Genomic DNA, 24,313 nt, shown 5'->3' with positions numbered 1-24,313 from the left:
TAAGCTCATAGATAATATTTGTTCTTAAAAGAAATTGAGCTGGAAGTGACCTATTAAATTAATAGTTTTTGGAGACCTCTCAGCCCCTTCATCCTCCAGCTTGTCTGCATTTTCCATCCAAGCAATTGTACAATTTTATATCTACAATATGACTGGCAAAACTGGAGAGGAAATGACCTGATCAGTGTGGCTCAGTTGGTTGGAGCATGGTCCTACAGACTGAAGGGTCGCAGGTTCGATCCCTGGTCTGGGTGCATACAGCTGGCAACCAACTGATGTTTCTCCCTCCCCCACTCCCTCCCTCTCCCTACACCTTCTCCCTCTTTCCTTTTCTCTCCCACCCCACTTCCTCTCTTCTAAAAGCAATGAAAAAACAAAAACAAAAACAAAACCACTGGAGAGGGAAGAAAACTAAATCTGGGAGCGTCTAAAACTCTGGAAGCTTTCAGAATCACAGGTGTAAGATAAGGATAGCATTGACATTTGCTGGGAGTTAACAGTGATAAACTATCTCAGCAATTCGCTTCCCTCAGTCTCTGACTGCTGGTATTTCTTTGACTATTATAGTTGCCAGAAAGATCCTTGCTTCTTTTACTTTGAAACTAGTGGTAAGTTGGATGTAATGGGATGAGACTAAATTTCTCAAATATTTGCAGTAGTAATAAATTTAAGAATTAAAAACCTGTGTGTATTATACATAAATATTTATCTATATATCTAACTATAGATACATGTATGTATATTATATATGTATATATGTATATACACATATATTTGTATGATAGCATAATTTTTAATCCCCAAATCCTAACCTTGGAGCATGTGATATTGTCAAACATAACCTATTTTGCTTAGTTGATTGCATCATTTGGGGGGCAGTATTTGTAAACAGTAACAAGGACAGAAATAGTCCTTAGATAACTTTATAATTATTTTTAAAAAGGCACAGCACTCAAGGTTCTTTTAGTTACTTAAAGCCTCTCTCATTCCGTACTCAGTGGAAAAGTTCTCAATCAACCAAAAAGAAAACCACACCTAACTCTCTCTCTCTCTCTCTCTCTCTCCCCCCCCCTCCACCCCAACACACATACACACACTTAGAGACATGAAACACAAACAAAAATCAATCTGTATTGCACTTAAAAAATAATGTGTTGAACCGAAAGGGCCATTTTGGTATGCTTTTGCAATACTTTGGTGGCTTTGCCAGCCATCTGAATGTTTATTTTTTGTGCTTCCTCTTGTGAGGTTAACTACCTACTTGTTTTTCAATAGGAAATCTAACCCTTTATTTAATGTCAGGTTTTCATTGCACAGGTTTAAAGTCCTAGTTTTTTAAACTGGTACATAAAGCAATTTTTGTGCTGTTGTTTCTGTTTATGAATATCTGTATGGCTCATTCTAGTAGGGTATGAGCCTACATGTCTTAATATAAGCACTGGAAATTCGCTCACTCAAGTTCCCACCCTCCCCTCTGAAATACTTAAGGTAGCATCTCAACTCATTTTATTTTTAAAGGATGTTTTAAACTTGCCACTTGGAAAGCAAAACCTAAAACAGAGCAAGTGGTGCTCCCAGGCACAATACCACGGTGAAGTTTTTCTTTCAAGGTGTGATTTTTTGACACTGGCTTCTATTTTATTTTTTTAAACAATAGAAGCATGTGGCTTTATAATTTAGTGTTTCTCTATCAAGACAGCACATCTCACTGTTTAGAACCCAGTGACACTTGAAAGATAAAGAGCTGTCCTTTAAAACATTACAGATGATGCATCACAACACTGTGCATTTATTCTCTCTCTCTCTTTCTCTCTCTCTCTCCCCCCTCTTTCTCTTTTTCTGGTTAGAGCAAGATAAGGGTGCCTGGTGTCCTCACTGAACGCTTACAACAAGGACCAGTCTTAAACCCCGACTGGCCTGGGCGCGGCTGTGCCTGTGACGCAGGCCCCGTCCTGTGCACACTTTGCTATGAGTGAAGTTCCTTTAAGGACAAAGAAAAGTGCCCTTTTCTTATTTTGAGCATAACTGCTTTTGCTTAATACCTGCTAATGTTACGTCATACGCTCTATCACCAATCCCAGAGGCTCATCTTGGAGATGAGCTGGTTCCAAATCTTTACTCTGAATAAAACATCCCCACTTTTTTTTTTTTGTAAGTTCTTAATTAAACCTGTACAGCTTCTTTACCCGATTTCAGAAACAGAGACAAGAAATAGGGGGATAAACCCCTTCAAAACCTACTCCAAGTGCAAAATAAGTTTTTTCCTTTTCATATAAATGGGAGGTAGATGATTCTGTTGGGGTAGGGGTGGGGGTGTGCAGAGATTATCTTTATCATTCAGTGAATTCTTTCAAGAGCCTTCAAGGGGATTCAGGTGAAGGAACCCCCATCTGTGGTGGAGAGCTGGGCGCTCCATTAAATAGCCCCTACCACAGTCACAACAGTAGTGATAATGCTGGGTTATTCGTTAAACTAAGGTTGCCCGCCTCACATGCATCATGCTGTTTGCGGTGTTCTTGCTTTCAATCAATTTATACTGAGTGTAACTTTAGGATTTCTACTATTAATGTATGCTTTAGGTTCTGGCTTTGTTTTGTCTTTTTCAAATTATATAGCTTATTCTTTTGTGCAATGAAAATTTCATTCTGACTTTCGCTAAACATACTGTAAGAATGGTCATTAATCTTATTTTCTTTTTTTTTAAATCTATTTGTAAAGATGTTTGGCATATGAATGTAGTGATATTGACGTCAATGACACTAAAACTTGCCTTGATTGCATTATGTCAACCCTGCCTAGGGAGGGAAAAGGCTCTGTGTTTTTAAAATATCAAGTATAAGCCCAGTACTGAAGTGGATATACACATTGCATGTTTTTATATGTGGCACTTTTATGTACCATGTTGGGTTATTGTTCCAGCTTGGATTGTTAAATACTATTGTGAGGCTGGATCATCATTTTTATAACTGTCTTGGTGTTTTATCACCATTATTTTTCACTTTTTATATATGGAATGAGCTGCATGCATTTTTACAGCAATAAGAGGATGTATTTAATGTGCCTTGCATTTAACTGAACAAAAATTGAAAGCATGAATCAATAAAACTGATTAAAATGGGAAAGAATACATATTTAACACTCATTATCTTGCAAGGTAGATGGGACTTCAGTTTCACCCTTGTATTTTTAGTGTACTTGTGCTGATGTATCATAGCTCTATTGAGAGATTACAGAAGAGCTCTCAAACTGAGTTTCTTATTTGTAGTGAGTCATACATCTTAGAAGCAGCATGGACATTTTAGTCATATTGAGACCTATTAAGTCATCCATCTACTTTCTACAAAGTTAATGATTCCAATTCCCAAAGTGCTTTCTGAAAGCCCACCCACTGGTTGTTGAGTATGAAAAGAAAGAACGAGATAGTCATTGTAGCTCTCTGTGCCATCCGCCCTCCATAATTTTAGTTCATTTCCCTTGAGTTCATAAACTTTTCCGAGTGCTTATCATGTACTAACAAGTATTTATTTGGAATATACTTCTTTGGGGCCGAAATGGTATAGAACTCTATTACACATGGTCCTTGAGGAGCTCACAGTCATGTCCAAAGAGATGATCAGTCAGTGTTTGATCATAAATAACTGAAACCAATTATTTAATCCAAGCAAAGGAGAAATTGAAGTCAGAGTGATATGAAAGGAAAGCCTGGAGAACCAGCCTTGGAAAAATAATAGGAACTAAGAAAAGAACTATTTAACTATCTAGAAGAAATGAACCCTTAGCTGTTTTTTTTAGTTTTGCATTATTTGGCTCCAACTGTGAAGACCTGAGAGAGACATCCTACTGGCCATGCACCTTTCCCTTGGTTGAGTAGAGGGTGATGAGGGAAAATATGGGGCACAAAGAGACATCTCCTTCAGCTTTTGTAATAGGAGGGAAGGACCCCTTGATTTCTCCTCTTACTCAGGCTGCACACAGTAGAGGGAAGACACTTCCCCAAAAGGAAATAGAGGTGATGTTAGAAAAGGGAGCTAGACAAGGAAGAATGTCCACTGCAGGGATGTGTACTTAACCTGCTAGGATAGAAGTCAAACTGTATTAAGGGCTAGAACAGAGATATAAATAGTTATGGAAACATTCTTTTTGTGGAAAATTTAAGAAGAATTCAGAAGGTATGTGGTTTACAAATTGGACTTGGAAATTCAAGCAGGATTTGAACAGGAGGATGGGGGATGGCCATCCGGACACAGCAAAGAGCATAATCATAGAGACAGTGCATTATACTGGTTATGAATGAGGCTTTGTTATTACATGTTTTAAACCCAGATATGCTACCTAATAGCTATTCAGACTTTACCAAATGGCCTAATTGCTCTGAATCCCAGTTTCCTCATCAGCAAAATGAGTGTATTAATACCTGTCTCACAGTGCTAGATATGGCAGGTGAAGTATAGAACTCACAGCTAAATTTCAGATAAGCTCTGATTACTTTTTGGTGTGAGCATTTACCAAATACTACAGGGGGCACACTTATAAGAGGGAAAAAAAACCCCTGCTAGTTGTTTATTTGAAATTCAAATTTTAACTGGTAACCCTTCATCTTTATATTTAATGTTTGGCAACCCTATATACCACTGTTACGACAATTAAGCAAATTCATTCATGTGTAGTGCTCAATATGATCCTTGTCACATAGTAGGTGCTCAGTGGTAAGCGGTAGTGATCACTTTTGTTGTCACCATCATCACAGGCAAAACTCTGAAGCCTGAAAGTACATAAGTTTGGAATCATGTCTTGCTCAGTCGCTGCCCCACAGACCAGTTTCCCAGTTCGGTTGTGCCAGACGCCAGAAGACTTAACTTTTGCTGCGCTGACACAGGGCCGTCCTTGCCTTCTTCTCGTATTTGTACGCTCCCTCTTTCCTTCTGCTCGTGTCAGATGTTTCTCTTACGTGTTGATTTCATTTGAGTTTATCTTTTAGATGCTCATAATTAATGAATATTATTTTCTATTCCCTTTCATAGGCTGATAACAAGTGCATTGAGAGCCCTAGGCTTGAGACTGTAAGGGTCAGGAGCAGAGTAAACTGAGGCATCGATTGAATTTTTTTGAACTGGAAACTATAAAGCTTAGTGGGTATGGATCAAATTATCCCACTTTAATGACTATGGCATATACAGTAGAATCAGAAGCCTTCTGAAATCTAAAATATTTCTTCTCTTGCTATTCCTTTATCTATGATACCCATCATATCTATGGTCCTAGAGAAATGTCACCAGTTATAGAACATGTCCGTTATTCTCTTGTAGAGTTTGTAAAAGGGTGTTTTGGTGATATGTTTTATTATTTTCCCAAGAAATTTTAACCTCCTTTTATCTCTCTTTTAACGCCCAAGCGGCCCTTTCCTCCTTTGTGCATGGTTATTTTTCACTTACGTCACTGTGGTATTTAAATGCTGGGACAAGTTGATATCACAGGAGACAAACTTTAAGATGTTGTTGTTTCCTGTGAGCTAAAATATCTGTAGTGCTGTCTACTTACAGAAGAATTAAATATTCAATAATAATAAAGTTACAGCTACAATTTATTGAGCACTTTCCCATATTTCCAACTTCAAACGCTGTTAAGCTATTTGCATTCATTGTCTCAATTCCCATAATATCCTCATGCTGTTTTCCCTTTTTTATGGTTGGGGAAACGGAGGCACAGAAAGTTTAAGTAACTTTCCCAAGGACACAACAGTCAGTGAGTGGCAGAGGCAAGATACCAATTCTGGTGGTTTGATTCTGTCATTCATTATGCCGTTACCTTCTTCAGACAACTTGATAGCAATGTTCCTCGCAAATTAGTATAACAAAGCCTTGGAAAATTTATACTGTAAATTTTCCTATAAAAATTTACAGGAAAAGCCCTGTAAGAGTTCGAACCTTAACACAAGAAGACTATACTGAGAAGGAACCATTAAGGTTCCACTGAAAACATACATAGTCCCCCTAATGTGTTACTATTTCTTCTGTATAAGAGATGCTCCACTTCATAGCTCCTTTTCTTTTCTTTTGTTCTCCTCTGCAATAGATCTTTGTTTTTTTATCCTTCCTTTTTCTGATTCCAAACAAAACTCCTTCCTGTTTTCATGAGTTTCAAAGATTACTGGATTTTGCCGTGTATAATGTGCACCCATGTTTTTGAGCACATTATACACAAGATTATTATACCCATGGTATGTAATCATTATACCCATGTATAATGTGCATCTTTATTTTTCCCAAAAAAATTTAGACAAAAAACTGCACATTACACATGGCAAAATATGGTACTTTCTGGCCCTCATGTCAAGACCTGGTCTCAAATCAGGGAACAGACTGAACTCAGCCAGTGCCTCTCATATGCTGTTTCACACCGAACACAGCAGTGCCATGCTTCCGCCAAACTGAAGAAAATTCTTTTTCATGGGGTAAAAAAATACTAAATGACTAGGAAAAAGAATAACTTTTATTTAAAGTAACATTGAAAATTGCAATTTCATTGTGTTTATAAATAAGAAATTACAGAAGAAATGAGTCCTCTGTCTAATGCTTTTAAATTTATACCACAACTTCACCTTGAAGACGTTATCATAATGTAAAATTTCTACTATTACATGGAAGTCCACATGCTAAAAAACAATAAATGAAACAAAACCAGCAATACCCGAGTCTGTGGGGAGGGTGAAAGATCAGGAACAATTAAGGAAAGATTTAACAAGTGAAAGACAGCCGACAGGACAAGTCTTTCTTGGCTGATTTGTCCATGGTTCTGCCAAGATGAGAGTCAACATTCAATTTATTCTTTAGGGGGAAATAATAAGGTGAAAGTAAATGGATGGCAAATCTTTACAACAATAATCATCATGTCACTACTTTCTTACATTAGATGTTGCTCCATTGTTTCTAAAGGGCTTTCACAATTCCTCCTCCTACATCTCATGTAGCACCACAGCGGTGGGAGAGGTGGAATTACCCCTCTTGCTCAGGAAATGAAACTGCTCACTCCAAACAACGGAATTGGTCATTGATCGACCCAAATTAAAATCTATGTCTTTAATTTCTTATGTATTTTTTTCACTGTGACAATTTTCTTTTTCTTGAAGAAGACAATTAGTTGAGTGTGAAATTTTGGTGTTTTCTCATCACCTTATCTGGAAACACTTTTTTAAAAAAATTGTGGCAGATACTTCTTTACAGAGCCCAAGGAAGCTGGCTGCCCTTCGTGAATAGATCCAAAGAAAGGATGCAATTATGTATTTGTTTTCCTGTTTGAGGAATGGATTTTTAGTGTGGCTGGAAGATAAGATCTTCCACATGGCTTTGAAATTATGTGAAAGAAAAACGATAAGAACTCCTTAAGGGACGTCTGTTTTATTTCTTATTGCTTTGAAGGTCAATGTGATGTAGTTCAGAATAGTTCGTGTGCTGTGGTTTAGAAATAACACTAATCATCCCTCATTTGAATTGCTTCCTCTTTGAGTGCTTTTTTTTTTTTTTAAAGATGTGTGATGTGAGCTTAGTAAATAGGGGGCGCTTAGGAAAACAAGCTATTCTGGGCCTTGGCAAATGTGGGCATTGGGTTCTGTTCTCCTTGCTATCATATGAGGAATTGTCTAAAAATACATACCAGATTCTTCCCTTCGATATTTGCATTTTCTTTTCCCTTTGATGAGGGACATATGCATATATTTGTACTTATATGATGCATTTAGAGAAAATTTTCTGAAGAATCTTTCACAAACATTCAAACACACAAAGTGAATGAAGAAGAGCTGTAGAAAAGGGAGCCACAAAAAAAACCAAGCGATTAACTTCTGGAAAGAATGTTGTGTTTTGTGGAATTTAAAACTGCACCTTCTGCCTGGGGCTATTTTGGATAATTTTATATTTCTAAGAAGCTTGGAGAGATTTAAGTAACTCTTAACACAAGATCATGCACTCTAACTAGTGACCTAAACCCTAAGCCTAGCCTAAACCCATGACTGTGATCATCAGTTAATAGTAACTTCTCCTCTGCTTAATTCCCTGAGAGGTAATAGGCTGATGTGCAAACTCTTATGAGGCTTGTCGTCTTGTAAGGACATACTCCTTCATACATCCAGCCCAAGCCCTCTGTATGCCCTGGTTTGTCACACAGGTTAAGGGAGTAAACAACAGGACAGTGACGCTGAAAGTTTCATGGTGTCTATTCTGTTCCGCCTCCTGACCCTTAGTTTCTCCCTTTCCTTCCTCTGTGAGTCCCATTCATCATAGCAACGAACCTCAGCACCTAGGAGACGGGAAGACCCTCACCCACCGAGCTCTGTGTGTAGGAGGCACAAACCCTTCCTGCCATTTGGAGTTCTGAGGCTCAGATTTCCAAGCCGTCTTTGGAACTCTTAATGGCAGAAACACATTATCCTTTAGGAGGTGACTATCTTGCCAATCCACATGGAAGCAATTTTGTTGAAGGTCAGCCATTACCAGCTGAAGCAGTGGGGTTATTATTTCCATTTTCAACCTGGGAAACATCCACCCGCCATGAGCCAAATGTGGCTCTCCAGCCAGGACCTAGTCCAGAACTGAGTCCTTAAAACTACTCATTGTCAATCACTTGTATTTGTAGCTTTTGTAGTGACTAGTGTGGGTGAGCTGATCTGGTTTTTCCTACTAAGACAAAGCTGAGCTGTCTTCTGTAAATAAAAATAAATGATCTTGTCATATCACTAGATTTATAGTTACACAACACTGATAGGAAAGAGGGTGATCAGTGTGTCTTTTTACGGTAGCACTTATGAGGCATTCTCTGTTGCAGTGTTTTTAGCTTACGGCACACTGAGGAGATTTTGGGAAGCACTATAAATGAAGTTAGGAAGCAGAGATGGAAAGATTTTCTGGAACCAGTGGAATGGAATATCCGACATGTAAATCTAGGGTTTTCAATTTCAGATCCTCCAGATGAACTGAATGTATATTCTCTTTTTTTCTTCTGAAAAGGTTTACCTCAGACAGTGGTGGATATAGGGAAAATCTGTACCTCTCTCCTCTCCTAATACCATTCTCTGTCTTAACACTGTCAGAAATACTGAGTTTTGCTTACGCAGAATTGAAAGCAAACTTCCAGTTTCAAAAAGGGTCTTTGAAGCCTAGTAAGTCTAAAAATATGACATTTGAAGATTTATTTTAGATAGTTAAATTAAGTTTTGAAATATCACTGCTTCCTATTCTGTAAAATATGCTGTATTTGAGGATTGATATTAAATATACCTCTCAGGACAGGAACTACCGATTTTTAATTCAGAAGATAAATAGAATGTAGACAGAAACTCAGATCTAGCATCATTTGTTATGAGGAAATCACAGAAAATACCATTTATCCCCTTAAGCCTACTTTATGGAGTCCCCCATCTTCTGTGTTTCATGGGAAAGGTAAGGTTTGATTTGTCACAATTCCTTTATTCCTGCTTAAATAGGACATAACTATTCCAAGTCCAAATTACAGGATTTGTACTGATTTTTTTTTGTTTTACTTAGGCGCAAAACCTGCAATTGGCCTTCAGTGTGCAGAGAATGGGTATGTTACATACAAATGTTAGTGGATCATGATGATTTAACACTATGAGTCAAATTATTTTTACTAATTTTTAATAGAGCCTCCAAAAATTTTATCCTCTTTATATTATAAATGAGAAAAATGAGATTCATTATTTAATGGCTCAGGGTCATATAAAAATGGCATTCAAATCCAGGTCAGTGTAGTGCCAAAATGTGCTTTTTGTACCACTTTGTATTAATTTGCAAATATAAGAAGTGTCTATATTTGATTGAACAAGAAATTGAATTTTAAGTAATTTATTTAAATTTACTAAACTGAAACAATAGAATATAATAACTAAGAATAGTGATGTGATGGTGGGTGGAAGACAAGGCCAAGTAGCACCAATATAAGTTGTATTGTATCATAGCAGAAAACAATAAGTAATATATGAAATTGATCAAGAAACAATGGAATACACACATAGAAATATCCAAAAGAAGTAACAATGCAAATTCCTGAAAGGAGTTGTACTGGGGGGAACAGGACTGGGGTTGAGAAAGAGGTGGGTTTAGCAACTGCTGATTTTCATTATAAGCCTTTTGGTACATTAAGATTTTCTTTATTATTTGACGAAATTTAAAAAGACTTTACAAAAAGAGAAAATGCATGTTCTAGAATATGTCTTTCATAGTCATCTATAGATAACCTTTCAAGATGCCTTAAAATTGTGGACTGGAAAGGAAAACCGGGACATTTTATTTGCCTATGTCCATTTACTGTTACCAATAATGTGAAATTGCAGTAAAAGCAAAAATGTTTTTCCAAGGCCTTGTTCCAGGTTCTGTAGGAGATAAAATATGGATGCGCTTTGGTCCCAGGCCTCCCTCAGGTTGCAGCCTGGCTGAGGGAGCTGGAGATGAGGGAGAGAGCTAGACGGGGAGGGGCAGAGAGTCCCGTCTGGTCTGCATCTATTCCTCACTGTGCTGGGTACTTTACCTGCCTTATTCTTGATGGAACACGTGCACCATCGAAAAGACAAAATATAGACAGCTATGCGGGCCCAGTGGGTGGGAAATGGTATTTACTTGTTAGGATCCAGAAGAGCATTTACGATGGACCTTAAGATAGAAAGAGGGAGACTTCCACACTGTTGTCCATGGCTGTGGGAGTCGGGGGTGGGGTGAGCGGAGGAGGGCAAAGGAGGAAACGTTGGGACAACTGTCATCGAATAACAATTAAAAAATGATTAAGGAAAAGGAAAAGTAGAGACTCATAGCTACAGAGAACAGGCTGAGCTGTCAGAGGGAATGGAGGTTCATGGGCTGGATGAAAAAGGGGAAGGAATTAAACAAAAAACCAAACTCTCATAGACACAGACAACAATATGATGGTTCATAGAGGGAACGGGGGTGGGGGGAGGTAGAAGAGAATAAAGGGGGGATAAATGGTGCGGGAAGGAGACTAGACTTTGGGTGGTGACCGCACAATGCAGTATAGAGATGGCATATTATAGAATTGTACACTGAAATCTCTATATATATATTTATTAACCAATGTTACGGCAATAAATTCAATAAAATATTTTTTAAAGAGGTAGGGATCTCTACAAACAGATGGGATGGGAGAGGCATGGACATATTTGCTCACTGAGAAACTCATGTTTGGAGCTTATTTCTTTGGTTCCTTTTGTAGATAAACATTCAGCTAAAATCCATGTAAGCTAGATACAAATCTAAAATGAATTTTTTAAAATATTGTTTGCTCAGCTGAAGAACTTTTATTAAAAGTAAATGCTGTTATCAAGGTCACTTTTTATTGAAACTGCCTTCAACTTTATTCATACTACAGAATCACAAGAAACACTCCTATCAATCAAGTGTAAGGAAAGTTAAAAGCAAATGTGGAGATGACATGAATTTTGTGTCTTTTTGATTTTTTTAATGGTTCGGTATGTTCTTCATATCTATAGGAATCTTTTTTAGCTTCCCTCTTCAATGTGACTTGTTTCCTTGGGATGCTACTTAGCTGCATGTCAGTTACCAAGGTCAAGTGGGGCTATGTTTTATTTTAAAGATTCTTCGGTTTGAAACCATGACATCTTCACCATCTCTCCTACTTTTTCAGAGCTTTGTGTTTTAACTCAAAGTACAGATACCCATGACTATACGTAGAACTCAATTCTCAACTTTTTAGAAATCACATCAAAGCTTTAAGACTAACAATAAATAATTAAATATCAAAAGTTCAAAGTAGACCTACAACTTTTTGTATATTGAAATCATTTAGCCTCTTTCATTGGGCAGTGAGTGCTAAAAGTGAAGATCATCGCCTGGAAGGCTTCACTGACGAGTGTCCTTGCAAAGTGATCACTTCCCATTGAGAAAGTTTACTAAAGTCCTTGTTTTACAGCAGCTCCTACTTGGTCATGTTAGACTTAAATGAATGACTTACTTCCAGAAGCTCCAGACGATTATATTATACTTTATGCAAGTGCATTTCATATTTCTTCTAGAGCAGAGGAAGAAAAATACCTTATATTTTAGGGATTCTAAATGTGATCTTAAGTTTTACCATGAAGACAATATAGCATTCTTCAAGTTGAAGCTACTTGAATTTTACATTTCAAGAATTATACTCATTTAGAAAAATCTTAAATTAGTTCTGTAATGGTTTAACACTGATAGCCTTTGTCTTGAACCCTGAACTCTAAATACTTAATATCCTCCACTGTCACAATATGAATTTATATATTACTTTAAAATTATAAAAAATATTTTATACTTCTTGTGAAAAACATAGAAAAGATAAAGAATAAAATAAAATGTACCCATAATTTCAAAGCTAAGAGATAACTTCTGTACCCATTTGGCATTTTCTGCCTTTTTTTTTCTAGTCACATAAAAGGGCATGATTTTTTTAATATACTCGAGACATACCTATAACTTGTTTCCTTGTAGCCATTTTCCTCACCTTTTCATTATACATTAAGCATTTCCCATATCACTAAATAGTCTTCAAAAACGAACTTTAATGACCTGGATCCCTCCTGTATGTTGCTTATTTTGTGACTTCTCCTATTCTTCTACTGTCTTCCAGCAAAAAATTTTTATTAAAACTTTGTGGAATTTTAGTTATTAAATATGGTAGTTATTTAGCAGTTGTAACTACTTCTTGAATTTGTGAACTACTGACTGTAACAAACAGTAAGTAAATAAATTAAGCTTCTGTTTATTAGTCTCTTTAGGAAGTCATTTGTTTTTCAGCTTACGTGATGGCTTTTGAAGACTATACCATGGGAATATTGGTAAATCCAGTTCTCTTGTTTCTAACAACCTATATTTGTGATTGCTTGGATAGAGGTGGTATTAAAGACTAGTTAAGAGCATGGATTGGTATTATATTTTCACAACTTAGTAACTGGGAAAGTGTCACCTTCTTGTTATACTTCCTTTTCAAAGTTAAAGACTAAATAAGATGGTAAAATTCATAGCACAGAGCTTGGCCAATAGGCAGTATTGAATATTCGTGTGTTTTGTGTTCTTTTTTCATCCTCATTGTGAAGTCTTTGGGCATTGGACAGAACAAAGGCGATTAGCCTTAGTAAAGGCTGATAAGCATCAGAACTTTTGAAGTAGCTGGCCATGGGAAAAAAAAAGAAAAGAACCCATTTTAATTCTGGGCCAACAGGAAGTCATCTTTGTTCTGACCCATTGAGAAGCTTAGTCTTATAGGTAACTTCAGACTTTACAGTGAGCCATCTGTATGCATGCATCTAGAAAGTGGAAAGAAGGGGAAGGGACTAGACTAAGAACATGTATGAATGACCCATGAACATGGACAACAGCGTGGGGATTGACTGTGGGAGCGGGGAGGTGGGATGGGTGGAGGAGGGCAAAGAGGGAAAAATTGGGACAACTGTAATAGAATAACAATAAAAAAAATCATTTAAACCTTAAAAAAAAGTTCACTGCTGTGTCTGCAGTGCTTGACAGTTACAAAATGCATGCCAGTGTCCCAAAGAAATGGCTTATGCTTTCTTTATTCAATAGCTAAACAGTTTATACATAAATGTCAGTACTGCTCCAATAAATGATTATGGATGGTAATAGTGATGGCTCCCACTTACTGAATGCTGACTATGTTACAGCTAAAAGCTTTTCATGCATTATCTCATTTAGTCCTCCTTGCTACTCTGTGAGACTTACTATCGTCCCTATTTTATAGATGAGGAAACTAAGATTTATTGAGATTTGGTGTTCTCTAATGAGAATTTGAATGCTGATCTGTCTGACTCAAGAATCTGAGCCTTTAGCTTTACTTATGGCTCTGCTTGCCTTTGTTTCATCATTACTGCATAGCCTCTTTCATTTGTTCACTCTGGGTTTGTTGAGGTCCTACCCAGTGCCCTTGCACAGAGTTCTGAGCGCTGGGTCACAGCATGAAGACAAGAGGTCCTGCCCTCTTAATGCTTACTTCCTATTACGTTACTCATGCTCATTTCCCTCCTGGTACGAGTGTTCCCTGTAAGGCCGTGACTGTCTTATTCCTTTTAAGTTTTAAGGATGTAACTGAAATTTTATTCAAAGCTAAGGATAATTCCTGGGCTTATGAAAGAATTATTTCTATAAAAACATTGAAAGCTAGAGCATGCCACCTTTTATTCATCAGGCTATCTGTTTACTTTAGTACCGGCTTTTAGCCCTGCCAAACTCTTCAAATTGGAGACGTTCTTACTGGTACTTTAAGAAGTGTTCTGAGATTTATTATTGTCTATGATAAAGTTGCTTTCTAATGTCATGGTTTCTTCGACTTCCTTAAATGTTCTCTAAGTGTGAGGAGCAGCATAAAATTCTTTTTACTTTAGAAGGCACCAAAAATACATCAGACAAAACTAGTACAAGAGGCTTAATTACATGATACAATAAATAAAAATATTCTGATATAATTGAAAAATACATGATATAGGAGAGAAGTCCAACTGCGAGGGGAAAAGTGATATCTTTTTTTCTGTGATATCAAGACTCTTAAATTTTTTCCAACAATTGAATTATTATAATTTTAAAGAAGATGGTATCATAAAGTGTTTGTGTTGAATGTCACTTACTTGCCATGTAGAAGTTGAAAATAATTTTAACTATTCTTGGGTGCAGGCTATCATTCTTCACCCAGGAAGTCATCAATAAATAGTATAAAGTATGTGGTATTGCAATAAAGTAGTGGCCTTATTTGTGCATTAAACCTTTTTGGTCCCATAAGGAGCAAATGACTGGTAATGTTCCTCAGTTTTTTAAAAAGTCATCTGTCCATGAGGGAAGATTACTGGCAAACAGCTGGCTCTTCATTTTAGAGTTTGACATTGCATCTCCTTGGGACCCTAATGCTGGGCTCTGATAACCAGTGCAAACTCCATGAATATCTTTCATTTCTCTAGAAGGAGGAGTGGATTTGCAAGGCTACCAGCTGGATATGCAAATACTACCTGACGGCCCAAAGAGTGATGTGGACTTTTCAGAGATTCTTAATGCAATACAAGAAAGTAAGTCTCACTCAAATTTTAAATTCATCATGAAAGAAGAAACTCTTATAATACTTGGGAGGGGTACTGAAACTAGAAACCTTGGATGCCAAGCTTTAAAAAATACATCATGTCCTAAAAGACTTACAGGTTAAATAATTTTGAGATCAGAAGTGATGGTTAGTGAAATTCGGGTTTAATTTGTGAAACTGTGAACCGCATGACATTGGGGTTTTTGAAGAAGCCTGGTGGAAAAGTGTAGTGGATTTATAAATTCTGTATATGTAATATGCTATAATATTTAAAAAGTCACTAGGTATTGCAATTTTTTTTTATTCCTGGATTAATCATACTGGAAGAAAAATATTTAAGAAACCAGAATACTATCCCTTTGCTCTCATGTAAGTAGTAGGAAGTAAGTGTTGATGCAGTAAGCCAAAAACCCGGAATTTCCAAAATGGGAATCAGGAGTCACTGATGGTGGGCTGTGACCCAGAAGTGAACCCCTCTCTTGTAAGCTTTTTGATTAATCAAGGTTTACCTTTTTATAGTACTTTATTTGCGTTTTATGGTTTTCATTAAGAATTTTATCATAGTTGATACATTTACTCAATAGACTTAGCCCCAAGGATGGGTGATCACATACTGAACTATTAACATCGTTTTGTCATCAGAGTTCTAATTCTAGATAATGATGCTGCTCTTTTAATAACAAATAGTATTATATACTGTTGCATTTGAAGGACTTAGATCTGAGATCACTGCATCGTATATAGAACCGCCACTTTTTTTTTTTGCTACATTTAGTTTTGCCACATTGCATTTCTATATGAATTTTTAAATAAATTTTAAGCATTTTTATAGTAGTGATCCCTTTTTGTCATTGTGCTAGCCTCCTGACCTTATGAGATAATATTTCCACTTTATAGTTCAGACAACTTAGGGTAAAATAAGTATTGATACCAAGGTGATATGGTAAATATTGGAGGCCAGCCTAGGATGGAGGGTTAATTCCTTCATGAATCTGCTCAGGAGAAGGGTTTAAACACACTGAGGTGAAGGATCCCAAAGTTGAAGGAGATGAGGCTAGTTTTGAGAGAAATATCTTTGATGAAGACTATAAGAGGACCAGCAATTTGTTCTGGTTTGGCAATCCCTTCAGATTAGGTTCATGAAGAAAGAGAAAAAATTTCCCCAGGAGAATAAAAATCAAATTGAGACATTAAGAGAGAAAATAACTCTTCATGGAAAGTTATAAAATTATGCAATTACTTTATTTGATGTCAAAGATGATAGATTATGCAGTGCTGAAAGGACTTAAAAATTTTTAAATAAATGATAACATGGCTTCTATGCAAGTATAGGAGATGAATTTAAAATTTTTGGGGGGCTGAGTGACTTTACATCAAAATGAACTAAATATGACACTGTTTTTGTAGTAATTTTTGTTAGCATATCTTAATAAAGATGTTTGTATATAATATAGTTTAGAATGGTGACCTCTTTATGAACAGGTAGAAAAGGATAAGTTTGTGAGCACTTAATATTTAAATTTAAAAATAAGAAAAAAGAAGTGTCACTTCACTTTAAAATGCAAATCAAATTTTTATAGGTTTAAGAATTTTCTGATACTTTGGAACTTATCTATTTTCTTATTAAGAACTAAGTGTTATGCTAAGTAGGTTTGGGAAGCTGCTCACATTGCTCAGGTCATTTCTGGCAGGACAGATTTGGGCCATTCACCTACCTTCAATTTCTATCTAGATTCAGTACGTGCTTCAGATGTTTAACCAGTTCATTGATATTTCTAAGTATAAAAATTCATAGTTAGATTTTTCAACGGATTGTACATCAAATTATTGTTTATGGAAAACTGTAAGAGACCAACATATAAAATTATTTTAAAAATATGCCTTTTGATCCAGCGATTCTACTGCTGTGAATACATGCTAAGAATCCTGAAACACCAATTCAAAAGAACTTATGCATCTCTATGTTCATAGCAGTGCTATTTACAATAGCCAAGATTTGGAAACACCCTAAGCAGGGTGTGCCCATCAGCAGAGGAGTGCATTAACAATCTGTGATAATTTATACAATGGAATACTATGCAGCAGAAAGAAAGAAGAAATTCCTTCCTTTTGTGACAGCATGGATGGAACTGGAGTCTGTTTTGCTAAATGAAATAAGCCAGTTGGTGAAAGACAAATACCATATGATCTCAATGATAAGAGGACTATAATGAACAAAGTAAACTAATGAGCAAAGTGGAATCAGAGGCACAGAACATGGAACAGACTGACAGCAGTAAGAAGGGAGGCAGGAAGGGGGAACTCACTGACAGAAGGTAAAGGGATTAGTCCCAGAACATGCATGAAGGACCACGGACATAGACAACGGCGTGGGGATTGACGATGGAAGTGGGGGGCAGACCGGATCGGGGGTGGGGCAAAGGGGGAAAATTTAGGACACCTGAAATAGCATAAACAATAAACCATTAATTGAAAAAAACAAAAATATATAGGATATAAACATCAGTAAAACTCCTCTCTTACCTTTTTAGCAGGATGATGGAAAGATGTCATTGTTCTCTTAGAATTGTGTGGACATACATGTACGGCCTTCAGGATCGAGCTAGAAGAGTATAGGGGGGTGTGTGCACGTGTGTGTGAGTTTGTATGCATTTTAAACATTTCTTGAGTCTGAGGTAGGCCAGACTCAAGAAATATTTTAAGCATTTTATTTTTAAAATAACCCTAAGTAATAGCGGATGCTAATTTCTTCATTTTAAATTTGAAGAAATTGAGTGAACTTCCCCAATGATGTATGGTTAATATATGACAGTCAACATTTAACCATATATCAACCCTTATTCTGCTAAATAAAACATTAAATAAAAATAATTAAGAAAAATGAACTACTCTGAATTTTAAAAATGTTATTATTGTCTTACCTCTTCATGTAAGAATTCCTCCCAATCCTTCTACATTGTAAAATATATTTGCATTTTTTTCTATAGCGCTAATGCCCAAGAATAGCTTCATTTGTTCAAAAAAAGTCTCAGGGAGGCTGGACATCCATAAGTTGTTTCTCAACTTCCCTCATATCAGATATACAACCTATAAGGAAGAAAAGACTTGCTTTATCCATTTGTCCATCTATCCATCTCATCTGTTATGTACCAGGCACTATGCTAGGCATAATATTATAAAGCAGTGTTGAACGTTTTGGTGCATAGTTTAATTCAGGAAAAATTAAAATGTTCACCGATCACATTTTGTTTCATAGTTTAAAATGAAAACAACTCAATTCCTTTCTAGGAAAAAAAAACCCCATTTATATGTGGCAGTAAAATGTAAGGGTGTTTGCTTGTGTATTCCTTTATTTCTTCCCCCTTTCTTTATTCTCTTGTACTCCTCATCCCGTGAGGGCTGCAGCTTCCTTGAACCCCTTGTTTCATCAGAGTTTTCTGTTGTCTGAAGTTCCTGGTTTTTGTTTCCTGCAAGCCTGAGCTTCTAAGCAGGTGATGCTTGGATAGGAAGAGGAGGAGGGGTCGGGGAGATGGGAGACAGACAGACAGACAGACAGACAGACAGACAGACAACAGAGACAGATTGCTTTCCTAAGATCGGTCCCCTTCCATTCCTTCCAGGGTGCTGCCATGGGCAGTGGGCGCGAGGCTTCTTGTGGGTGGGCGGAAAGGGAGGGAACGTCTGTGCCTGGGAAACTATACCTGAGTCCCCTGAACTGCAGCGGTGGCTGAGATTCCCCAGCCTGAGAAAGGAACAGGTCCTGCAGTGTTCAGGGAACTTTGGAGGTTCTGAGAAGGCAGCAGGCTTATCTTCCTGTTTGTTTGTTGTATCCCTAATCCCTTGAGCCAGAGTAGGGGATGTAATAGCTGCTCCTCCTCAATACATGTTGTTAATGAATGAATGAGTGAATGAATTTCATTGTAGAGCTGCAAAGGGGGACAGCTCAGCAGTAGCCAGTTCAGCTTGGAGACCTGGGTGGTCTCTATATGTTCTGCTATTTACAAACCCCCTGGAACCTTTATACTGTCCTGCACGTGTGAGGTAGAGGAGTGGGAATGTCAGCAATGACTGAAATTTAATTGTTCACCATGCCAGTGGGATGGGGACATGGAGAATGATTTAACTTGAGGAAATGACAAAGCCATGGGGAAATTCTTCCTCTCGAGTGTGGTAAGATTCCTGCTCTCTACATATATCCCAAAAATGTGAATGCCTGTTTTATTGTGTTTGATAATCTCAATTAAAATAAAAACACCCTGCTTTTTAATCACCAATGTTTTAAAATCCAGTCATTTTTTGAGAAATTGATATTTCAAAATAATTTAATTCTGAAATTAGATCGAGAATCACATATTAAAACTTTGCAGTACTTACCTGGCAGAGGAGATACCGTGATCACGAAGGTGGTTTTCCCAGGGTGAGGCTTACCCATGCACTCTGGATGTGCTGACCCCTGCGATTTCCCCAAATGTGGGAAATGCGACTGCATAATTTGTGGTAGTAGGGGACTGCGTTCACACTCTCCCCTGGTAAAAAACAAAACAAAAAAAACACTTTCCAATCCATGAAGCAGGCGTGTGTGAGTATGTGTATGCGTAAGAGCACTTATTAGCAAACTAAACCGTTGACAAATACACCATTCAAAATGATACTGAACTTTTTAATTCTTGCCCTAAATTATTACCAGCACTCAGCCCTTTATAAAAATTATCCTTACCCCCACTTCTTGTTGTTCACCCTTCCTGCTTTATCCTTAGTTTTTTGTCTTGTTTCCTGGTGTATGCAAATACAGACTGTGGCGACTTCTCAGTGGCATTCTTACCCTAGCAGATATTATTGTGTTACAGTCCATTAGGTTCTCATGAAAGAAAGACAGCAAAGAGCAGAATGTTTGAAATGAGAGCTGGAAGTTGGAAGGATTGTTGGATGGTCTTTATCCTATAATCTGACTCTTTGTGCTTACACATGTGCCTACATAATCATAGCGTTGTTTCTTCATTGGTGGTGCTCTGTGCTTCTGTGGCTGAGGAGACTGAGTCATTTCTCAGTAACACCCAGTGAGTCATTTTGAATCCAGTTTCCTGAGTTCTGGTCCAATTTTATTTTGAACGCCTATGGTCACACTGTTTCAAAGGAGAAGATGGGGGAGAGTGTGGGGCTGACATAGGAGGTCTGTCTGGGAAAAAGTCCAACCATTGTTAATATAACAAGAACAATTTATGACACCAATGTAACCTAGCAGCCAAAAAGAGTGGACTAGAATATGCATGTGTGAACAATGATGACTTTACTGTACTAGTAAGTGGGGGTGGTAGATGCCACTGAGTGAGCATGTGTGCTGTGTGGCCATTGCATTCAAAATGACTGAATGAGTAAAGCAATGAATCTGCATCAAACTTTGCATTGAACTCAAAATTCTGCAGAAACTATTTGGATGATTCAGAAGGCCCCAGCTATGAGCAATGGGTGATTGGCCGCTTCATCATGAAAATGCTCCTGCTCATACATCACATCTCATGCAGAGTTTTTTGGCAAAACATCAAATTACCCAGGTGACTCAGACCCCCAGCATCCCAGATTTGGTGCCCTGCAGCTTTTGGCTTTTCTCAAAACTAAAATCACCTTTGAAAAGGAAGAGATTTCAGACCGTCCATGAGATTCAGGAAAATATGATGGGGCAGCTGATGGTGATTGGGAAAACTGTGTGAGGTCCCAAGGTGCCCACTTTGAAGGGTACTGAGGCATCATTGTCCTCTGTACAATCTTTCCTGTATCTTGTATCTTCTTCAATAACATATCTCCATTTTACATAGTATGTAGCTGGATACTTTCTGGACAGACTTCATCTTGAACTAATAATCTTGTAATTCTGTGGTCTTGTAATTTTACCCATATTATTTTATTTAGTGTTAGATTCTCCTTTTAATTTCCCAATTTGTAAGAGGGAGATAGTTATATTAGTAAATCTAGCCATGGATCTTAATAGAATGTCTGGCACACAGTCAGCGCTGTGCAAGTGTTGGCTGCCTCCTTGTCTTCATTCCCCTCGATAATTCTTCATGGTAAATTGTATTATCGCCACTTAAAATATAAAGAAATTAAAGCTTATGAAAATAACCCAATCTAATAGCTAGTCATCAGGAGGACTAACGGTTGGACCCAGGCTTGCCTAAATCCAAAGCTCACACTTCCTTCAGAGAAGGGAAATGATGGTCAGTAGACTCTGAGGATATTTAATGCCGAACATCGCTGACCTCATTTCAAGTCATGAAAAGGTAATCAAGGTTATTGAGCCAAGCCTGAGTCGGACACACATTTTCCTAAATATCATCCCCGGGGTTGTAAGAGGTGCCTTCCTTGCCTGGCCAGTTATAGAAGTAATAAAGGTGTCTTCAGTCTTTTCTGTAGAAGGAAGTAGTAGCCAGAGGAGCTCTTCATAGGAAACATCCTGTCCGAGGGCGGAGTTAATGATCTCGGCCCCGTTGCGGAGTGTACTCTGGGCACCTCGTACCAGTGTCAGCGCTCTCTTTTACAAACAGCTTCGTTATTGAGCTTGGAAATGCCAGTGAAATTACTTTCTTAATGACCACACATTTTTTTTTGTTTGACTCTCAAAATATTTCAAGTAAATGTTCTATGGCAGGAGAGTAGTGCCTGCTCTCATGTGCGTCAGTGAGGACCCAGCGTTCTCACCCCAGCTTTTCTTTGGGGATGTGTGAACATAAACATTTCATTGTTCCCCTAACATACAAACAGAGGTTTCCCAATTTTTTATAGCAGGAAAACCAGTTGTTTTTTTTTTCCCCAAATATATTTTCGCATATGATCTCAATATAGAAAACAGATAAGTGGACAGTTTGGGGTGAGCCTAGGGTAGAGGGTGTAGGGTTTTGCTCACTCAGTTTCCCCTTTACCCCTCCCATCATTTCCTGAGCCTCCCCGAAGGATTCTGGTGGTCCAGGGGGTGGTTCAGGAAATGATGGGAGGGGTAACATTGAAAACCACCGGCCTACTGAAAAGGAATAAAGCCAGCTAAGAAAGGATTTATGTCCTTTCCAATTACTCTATTTGTTTATTTTGAGTTTTCTAAGTTAGGCCCTCTTTCTTGTTCTCTTCTTATTGGTAAACCAGACAGACTCTGCCTTAGGGACCTTATCAGATTCATTTGAAGAATAGGAACCTCTAGAGAGTCTTAGGCTTGCTAGTGTCATATAAATGCTAATTAGTGTCCAGTTGTTTAAATCCCAGCCTAAGGTTCTCAAAGCCGTGCTGAGTCTGTGTATTCCCTGAGTTTTTAAAAACATTTAATTTGATCTATTTGTTAAATTTTAAAACGTGTCCGATCTGCCAGGCGGTAGATGTAAAGTCTAGCTTTGTTTAGACCTGTGACAAGATCATTGTTTCATGGTTCAGTGACTTCCTGTTCTCAAGAGCCTAACACGGTTTAAGAATACTAGAATGCTTTTCATTCAAAAAAGAAGCCAGTTAGAAATAACATGGATTTGGGAGTCAGACCCCGGTTAGAATTCGTCTCTGTCCCTTAGGAGCTATGTGGCCGTACTTGGCACCTTGGGACCTGACTTCTTTCTCATGATGCCTGTCTGACAGTGTGTCCTGAGGATGAAAAGAGGAAACAGACCCAACAATTCTTAATGTGCAGTTAGCTTTCAATAAAGTGTTGTCTATTCTCACTTCCTTTATATGGAATCTCTGTGCCTGAGAGAAACAGATTCTTTTAAATAACCTCAGTAAGATAATTAGAAAGGAAAAGATAACAGTTTATGAAATCTTACAACTAGCTTTTATTTATTTAAAAATGGACACTGAGTGCCTCCTATTCACTAGAAATTTTGGAGCTACCTTGGGCCTTCCCCTGAAAGGGACCCTAGGCATAAAGATGAATTTATCACCCTGACTAGCGTGGCTCTGTGGATTGAGCGCTGGCCTGGGGACCAAAGGGTTGCTTCTTTGATTCCTGGTCAGTGCGCATGCCTGGGGTGTGGGCCAGGTCCTCATTTGGGGGCGTGTGAGAGGCAACCTGTCAATGTTTCTTTCCAAGCATCTATGTTTCTCTCCCTCTCTACCTCCTTTTCCTCTCCCTAAAAATAAATAAATTTAGGAAAAAAGATGACCTTGTTAATAAAACAGCCAGGTTGAGTGTTCAGACTGAGGTGTAAACAATGCTTTTTTTTTTTTCATTCTAAATTATTCCTGAAGGTGTCCCTTTTCTGCATTTTTTTTAATGAGGCTTTGAGGTCAATACACAATACCTTCAGAATTCTGAGCATCAAATGTAATAATGTGGAACTCAGGACAAAAATAGTATAATGAACTGGCACTCCAGAGAACAAATATAGATACTTAGATTATGCTGCTCAGCCCTCTCATGTCTTCAGTGACCTATAATTTCACTTTATTTTCTCTGCATCAGAAAAGCTCAAAGTACTCCTGTCCTGTAATATCAAGGTGGGGTTATTCTGCTGCATTTGGAAAGTAGAGAATTAAAGAGAAGAGCAGTGAGTCGAACTATTTGATTTTTTTGGTATTTATTTCTTATTCTCTTTAAGACTGTTTCTAAAAGGTATTAACTGTTTGTTGTTTTCATTGCTTTTATAGCACTGGCCCTGCTTCCTGGCCCCCTGATTTCTCTGGGGCAGTGCGCGGGTGGGCACCAGTAGGTTGACAGCTGTGAGGACATGAAACACAGAGTTTATTCTTATGTTATTGTTTATTGATTTTTGTATTATCTTCCATACAAACAACTGTAAACCTACTCTTGCCCACCCCCCGTATAGAGCCAGCCCTCAAAAATCTCTTTGCTGTGCTGAATTTGGTGAATTACTCAGACTTTCTTGCAGATTTTTGGTCTTTTTAGGCAGTTTGAGTTTCTTAATCCTTGTTCAATTGAAACAATTGCTGTTTTGTTTCCAGGTCCTTTTAGGCTGAGTGCTTGCTTTTGGCAAAACAGAATCATTTGGGGATCTCCCTTGCTTTCCCAAATGCATGCTATCCACTACCCTGCCCCGCCTTAGTTGCCCTGTTCTGTTTGCATAGCTCTTCCTGAGTCCAGCAGCCATGTATGTCCATTATTTGGGTAGCATGAAATTTTTGCATTCTCTCTCTCTCTCTCTCTCTCTCTCTCTCTCTCTCTCGTCATTCTTAATTGACTCCTTAGAACATTGGCTCCTTTTATTAGTTAATGAAGCTAATAGCAGAATTGTTCCAG

At 37.8% G+C, this 24,313-nt stretch overlaps 1 protein-coding gene and 1 non-coding gene across 2 annotated transcripts in view; both read left to right on the top strand.

Annotated features, from left to right (window-relative positions):
• Positions 1-24,313, top strand: part of ANO4 (anoctamin 4) — a 323,866-nt gene that overhangs the window by 149,210 nt on the left and 150,343 nt on the right. The window contains exon 4 of the mRNA XM_054574503.1: positions 14,972-15,076. Within this exon, the coding sequence (XP_054430478.1) occupies positions 14,972-15,076 (105 nt within the window). The remainder of the gene's footprint in view (positions 1-14,971; positions 15,077-24,313) is intronic.
• LOC129071466 (U1 spliceosomal RNA) lies at positions 19,454-19,616 on the top strand. The gene has a single exon (XR_008529251.1). It is a non-coding gene; the product is annotated as a U1 spliceosomal RNA (small nuclear RNA).

Source organism: Pteronotus mesoamericanus, unplaced genomic scaffold (genome assembly GCF_021234165.1).
Source record: "Pteronotus mesoamericanus isolate MK-2021 breed Mesoamerican mustached bat unplaced genomic scaffold, CSHL_Meso_final contig_263, whole genome shotgun sequence".
Classification (NCBI taxonomy): domain Eukaryota; kingdom Metazoa; phylum Chordata; class Mammalia; order Chiroptera; family Mormoopidae; genus Pteronotus; species Pteronotus mesoamericanus.
The sequence above is the reverse complement of the archived record's forward strand: the minus strand, read 5'-3'. Positions and strand labels throughout refer to the sequence as shown.